The sequence below is a fragment of the Salvia miltiorrhiza genome, chromosome 8 (genome assembly GCF_028751815.1).
Source record: "Salvia miltiorrhiza cultivar Shanhuang (shh) chromosome 8, IMPLAD_Smil_shh, whole genome shotgun sequence".
NCBI lineage: Eukaryota > Viridiplantae > Streptophyta > Magnoliopsida > Lamiales > Lamiaceae > Salvia > Salvia miltiorrhiza.
In genome coordinates, this window is record NC_080394.1 from 13,929,791 (window position 1) to 13,936,297 (window position 6,507).

The 6,507-nt window shown below is 38.0% G+C and overlaps 1 protein-coding gene across 1 annotated transcript; it reads right to left on the reverse strand.

Moving 5' to 3' along the window:
• Positions 1 to 1,140: 1,140 nt before the first annotated feature.
• LOC131001215 (kinesin-like protein KIN-10A) lies at positions 1,141 to 4,724 on the reverse strand. The gene is made up of 6 exons (XM_057927540.1): positions 3,891 to 4,724; positions 3,400 to 3,555; positions 3,208 to 3,315; positions 3,011 to 3,121; positions 1,584 to 2,930; positions 1,141 to 1,507 (listed from the first exon to the last, which is right to left on the reverse strand). Exons 1-6 carry the CDS (start codon positions 4,518 to 4,520, stop codon positions 1,238 to 1,240), a joined length of 2,622 nt encoding a protein of 873 aa, XP_057783523.1. The 5' UTR covers positions 4,521 to 4,724; the 3' UTR covers positions 1,141 to 1,237.
• Positions 4,725 to 6,507: the final 1,783 nt, after the last annotated feature.

Consider the following 6,507-nt stretch of genomic DNA (forward strand, 5'->3'; position numbering starts at 1 on the left):
GTACGATCACACCCCATATAGTTATGTGATTAAACGACATTTGAGAGCTTCTTTTTTAGGAGATAACTGGATTTTTTTCCATCAACGTCAACGTAGATGTTTTCATCTTTTTAAAAAAGTGTGATCCTTCCTTATTACACGTAATTTTGCAGTGAAAGCACTTAGGCCTTGTTTGGTATGCAAGATAAGGCCATGATAGGGAACATATCTAGGCTTAACCAGGTGTTTGGTATCCTAAATAGGCATCCTCAAGTAACGTCTGTTTCGTTTGTTTGTTTGTTAAGCTGATTTTTGGAGAGTTTGCAGCTCAGAGAGATGCTTAATGGGGGTAAAGGCTATTAAATATATTGGTGTTTTGAGCTATACGATCGAACAAGAAAAGCTAATACTTTAAGGCCTTGGGTGGTTTTAACTTATGGGCATTTCACAATTGACTAGGTACATTGGCTTCCTTAACATAATGGGAAGGATGTTGTTGATGTAAGGTTTACATAGATGTGTCTTTTTGTATTGTTTAGAGTTGGGAGAGGAGATATTGGTTGGTTTCGTTGGTTTGTGTTTGCAAAGCACGACTTGTTTATATATTCTGAGACCGTGTAATTGAAGTCTTGGGAATATGGTGGCAGCTGGTTGGACTATCTTATCTTATGATGTCTGAAAAGGACTCTCAATCCAATGGACCTTGTTCCTCAGCATTCAAACAGAACAGTAAGGTTCCTGCATTTGAATTTTTGTGGGGAGATGTTGAAAATTGAATGCCTCTGCATCAATTATTCTTGCTTGAGGATTTGTTATTGTTTTCCGGTATTCTACATTATTACTTCAACACAAATATGCTGCCACCTATGTTACTATTATTCTATGGACTTCACACTGGAAAATAAAATATTGTAATGTGATTTGAAAGCTACATCACAGGCATTCTTGCTATTGGACACATCCGAATTAGCCTTCCTACAAAATTACTCCCATTTTATCAACTTGGCTTTAAAGGAGGGTTATATTTGTTTATAATTGTGAAATATTCAACATTCTTGAAATTCCAAGTGAAATACTATCATTTGTGACAGTTTACACTTCAAATTTAACTTCTCTTGACTGATAAAGAAACTACAGAATTTAAAAATAAAAAATAAAATATGGCAAAAGAATGCAAATATTTGCAGAAGAAAACATGTTTTTGCAACTGGTTGATGCACCAGGAGTACATAATACACACAGCATATACTCGTAGAACCTAGTGCCTTCTTACAGTAATAAATGGCGTGGAGTTCAAATGTGGTACATCAAGTGACAGGCACTCATCCGCCTTCTTTGTCAGATGTGCCATGGGAGTCGTGGCCACCTTGTTTTCGATCGGACTGAAGGGCTGACGTGTTGCCCACTGAACTGCCTTCACTGGACGTAAACAGGCCAGATGACCGCGTAGCTGGTTCTTGCAAAGAGGGAGTTTGCTCGTCTGCATACTCGCTTCCTTCTCCTTAGCCACAGGAGCACCAGAAGGATCCTGCTCATTCATTCATTCATAAGTGTGTGTGAATAAGAGAGAGATAAAGAGAGAGAGAGAGGATGAGGCCATTTACCCCAAGAGCCAGAAATGTGAAAGACTGTTGTTGATCACCAAGATGCTTTTCTATCAACTTCCTCAAGTCCGCAAGAGTAGAGTCTTTCAAAACCTTCATAGTCGTAATGAACTTCCCTGGATTCTCCTTTGAGGCCTCCCACTTCACGTATACTTCAACGTGATCCTCCTCCAATTTCTCTGCAGCTACCTCACCAGAAACCCTTAATTTCGAGATGCTCTTCGATTGATCAGACAAATCAGTAGTATTGTCTGATGTCATCATAGCAGGCGTAGGAGTGTTACAGTGCTGCGAAAGTTCTCTATAATTTCCACACAGGGTGAAAATATTGTGTATCCTCAATTGGCGAGAGGCAGCCGTTTCCTCAGAGTTTTCAGCATCATCATGCAATCCAAGCCGTTCGTGCTCTGATGCATCACCAAAACGAGACTTCCCCTGATCCCGCGGTGTCACTATCATCTGTTTCTCCTCGATCACCTCCTTCTGCACTTCGTCATCAATGTGACTGTTCTTGTCTTCATCCTCATTCTCACATTCTTCTTCCTCATACACAGTAGTCAAGCATCTTTTGTTTGAGAAACTGTACATGCCTTCGTTGAGGTAGGAATAGCCCGAAACAACACTAGCACCGCCATTTACATCTCCGTTGTAAATCACCTTCGTTTCCAAGTCCAATGATTTGTCCAAATCCATGGACTTAACCATGTCCGAATCTTCATTGCACGCTTGCAACAGTTTCTTCATGAAGCTTCCCCCCCCTTCCACCACATCCACGGAAGAGCTCCCACCCCTTGAGAGACGAAGTTCATATTCAATCTCCTCCAAGCGCTGGCGCAGCATCTCAACTTCCTGCTGCTGTTGGAGAATCTTTTCTTCCATCTTTCGCCTCTCCATTTCAACGAGTTCATTGGCCATGTTCTCACATTCTTGTATCTTCCTCTCCAACTCGCTCTTCAGCCTCTGTGTGCGTTCATTGACTTTCGAATTGATCTCCTCTTCACTTGCTTCAACTCCTCTTTGTTCTGCTAGAGCAAGCTTTGCCTTTAGCAAAGACACTTCTTCTTCTTTCCTGGTTAGCTCCTTTTGGGCCTGGTTTCGCTCTTTTTCCCGAGTTTTGTTCTCAATCTGTAGCTTGCAGATGAACTGGTCCAGAGCTGCTAGCCTCGACCCCATTATAATAGCAGACGAAGAATCTTCAGCGCCTTTAACCGGTGTATGAGGGCCTCGAACTATGCACTTTGCCTTCGCCCCATATTCTAATGTGGCAATAGTTTTATGCAACTCCCTTGGTTCAGGGCTGGCACATAGTATCATCAAAATCTTGGACTTGTCATCCTCAAAGGAATCCTGCTCAAAAAAGTCGAGTCAGTTTCACAAATCAATGAACGATTCCATAAAATAACTGAGCTTACAGATCATAAGCAAACCTGAAGAAGCATGGTTAACTTGCTATCACGAAACGGAACATGAGAGTCAGCATTTGCAATCGATTCGACCACTCTCTTCAGTGCTATGTTGCCTTGGTTGATCTTTGCCGTCTGTGTGTATATGCAGAGAATTAGTTCACAATCTTCATAAATAAATACAGCTTTTTAAGAGAGAGTATAGCTAGCTATATATGTACCTGCATCTTTGCTTCCAATCCAGTTTGACCAGCTTGTTCTATATTCTCGGAGCCAGCCATATCCACAAGCATGAGGCGTCCTCCAACAGTCGGAACATCAACAATTATCTGTCACACGTGAAGAAAATAACTCTCGATTAATTTTACATATCATGTGGCCCTTCAAATTATCAAAGTTTCAAAGGAAAGTACCATGCAATGGCTTCTAGAGCTTCTCTCGTTGCAAAGAGTGCTCTTCACTATTCTTCTCTTCTCCACTTTCTGAATCTCTTTCAGTATCTTCCCAGCCTCGTTTCCTGATATAAAAGTTGCGTTCTTTGCCTTCTTCCCCATCACCTCCAGCTTCACCTGCATAAAACATAGCTAAATTAAGAGCCTGAATTTGCAGTTGCTATAAAATCTGCAATTGAGATGTTGAGTTCAAGATTCATTAACGATCAAGCAAACTAAATCAGTTCATTATGTCAAACCAAATCATCAACTGCTAATCTTCACATACTACTTACTTAGAAAGACCAGATAAAATCAAAACCTCAAATGAGGCATTCATCATCATATATCCACATGATCGAAACAAGCTTCACCAAACCATAAACCTCAAAATTAATCAAACTACTCAGGAAAGATCAAATAGAATCAAAACCTCAAAATGAATCAAACTTTTACCAAAAAGAAATCATCACCTTAGAAGCAGAACCACCCTTTGACCATCCAAAATTAAACCCTCCACCGTTACTGGTTGAAGACAAAAGGTCATAAATTTCCTCATTATAAATCTCTAAGACAGTCACCTGCACAAAATTCCCCAGCCCTAACTCCTCATCTTCCTCACCCAAAATACCCTTCAAGGAATTGTACACTATCCCGGGCTGCTTCAAGCACCCGAACATGGTGTGGCTCTTGCCCGACCCGGTCGGGCCGTACATCATGATCGTACATTTCTGGCCCATCTTCACGCCGTTGATCCTCGACTCCACGAACTTCTTGTAGAAGCCCTCGAGATCGTCCTCCTCCGACATCGAGACGCCGTCGAGAGTGAAGTCCCGGTACCCGATTTCAGTCTTCACTCTCACGGATTTGCCATCTCCGGTGATTTGTAGGGCTGAAGGGTTCGCGTTGAGCTTGCTCTTGAGTTCTGGGTGGTCGCGGATTCGACCTATGACCTCCACTGGGTGCTCCGACGCGTTCGCCGCCGCTTCCTTTGTGAAATTTAGGCGCTGCTTTGATTGAGGAGTTTTGGAGTGGTGGTGAGCTGCATTTGCTTTCGTTGATGGTGTCGAAAGATTTGATTTTGATGAAGGTGTGGGAGCCATTTTCCTAGGGAGACGAGATAATCTACAAACCCAACCAGAACTATACAACAGAGAATTCTTTGAATTTTTTTCTTCTGGGTTCAGAAATTCTTGAACGGAGAGAGGGATTCAAGATTTACTGAGAAGAGAGAGAGAGAGAGAGAGAGAGAGAGAGAGAGAGAAAGATTCAAGAAAGGAAATGAACACGGGAGATGGAAATTGATTGATGGAGGAGGAATTTAGGTTTTTTGTTTATTCGAGTTTGAAATTAAAGAGCCGTTACACTTCGTAGTCGTAACGTCTCTCTTAAGGCTGCGGGCCATGGGCTATTTTAGTTGGGTTCGGGTTCGGCCCGAGAAAAGAGCACCTTAATTTTATTTTTGAGTTGCTACTATTCTGCTCTCTTTTTATTATAATCATTTTACTCTTCATCTTTACTTTTTTGTTTTTACTTCATTCTATTCTATTGAAGATAATTTGAATATATTCTCTCCCATTCTAAATTTTCTTATCACACTGTATATCTTTTTTTAGGGGTATATATTATTGCAATAAATTCTTTTCATATCAATACCTACCTATCTATCTATTAATTATATATCGCAATATATATTGGAGACTCACATTAATCTTCAATCATATGTGGAATTACTAAAAAGAATTATACTTCATTTTCTTATTCTCCATATTATATGCTTTTTAGTTTCAACTTTTGTAGTTAGGAACTTTCATTTCTTACTTTCTAAAATGTAACTTTCGGTAGTTATCAATCAATAAATATCATAAGTTATCATAGCAAAATTCATGACTGTGAATGAAGTATAATTTATAATAACATAATTATATGTCAATGATAATTAATTTTCTTTTCTATTTTTATATTTCTTTGTGCGCATAAATTCCATATCTCTTCAACTAAAAACTTTCACTCGACTACATCTCTGATACTCGAGATCTAGAGAACAAAAGATTAAAAAAGCACAAAATAATTATATTTTGAGAATAATTATTGATTTTTACTATTTTGTATGGCTACCTTAGAAACTATCCCTTATTTTTAAGTAATATTTAGTTAATTTGCTCTTTTAAAAAAGTAATATATAATTAATTTAAATAATCCTAACACTATGATCAGCCCAAACATAACTTTAAGCACTATTTAATTAATTTAAATATTCCTTAAAATTCGACCAGCCCAAACTAAATCCCCTCAAAATTGACTGAGTTGCAAAGTTTGTGTACAAAATATGATTTAAAATATAATTTTTAAAGTTTGTGTACAAAATAAAAAAATAATTAAAATTCGTGTATTTTTGTGTAATTAATCATAGAGGAAGGCTAAAATAAAAACACTTCTTAAAATATAAAATATAAACAATTTTCAGCCTTTAGATCATCAAGATCTACGGTTGATTCGTAACCCTATTGGATGAATCCGTTGTCCTGAGTTCGAATCCCAAAGGTAGCAAAATTTTATTTTTCACAATTCGTATCCCTATTGGATGAATTCGTGGTCCTGAGTTCAATTTCAAAGGTAGCAAAAATTTATTTTTCACAATTCGTAACCCTATTGGATGAATTCATACATGTTCTACATAAAATTTGTATATTGAAAAACATTTTTATTTTTATTTTAAGAAGTGTTTTCACGGTAGCCCTTCTCTTAATCCTATTAATAAAAATTCAGATGTAGGCCATTTATCACAACACTGCTTCTTTTTCAATCCTCAGCGTCACTTCTTCTTCTCTAATTCACCTCCCCCCCCCATGTTTCTCCTTTATCTAATTTGTATAAATATTAGTAGGGGAATAATCAAACTGAGTCGAACCGAATAGTGATAGGTTCAAGTTTGATTTGTTTAATATTGAGTCGAATCTCAAACTTTGTTTATCAAATACTTTGAGGTTCGTGAGAACTTAATCGAGCCTATACGAACTTTCTAAATTTATATTTATATTCAAAATATTGATTTTTTTTTTGAAAATAAATTATTTCGTTCAAAATAAT

Coding starts and splice junctions, on each gene's coding strand:
- LOC131001215 (XM_057927540.1), bottom strand. CDS start 4,520: ATGGCTCCCACACCTTCATCAAAATCAAATCTTTCGACACCATCAACG. Junction 3,556..3,890: donor AGGGTGGTTCTGCTTCTAAG/GTGATGATTTCT, acceptor TGTTTTATGCAG/GTGAAGCTGGAGGTGATGGG. Junction 3,316..3,399: donor GCTCTAGAAGCCATTGCATG/GTACTTTCCTTT, acceptor CACGTGTGACAG/ATAATTGTTGATGTTCCGAC.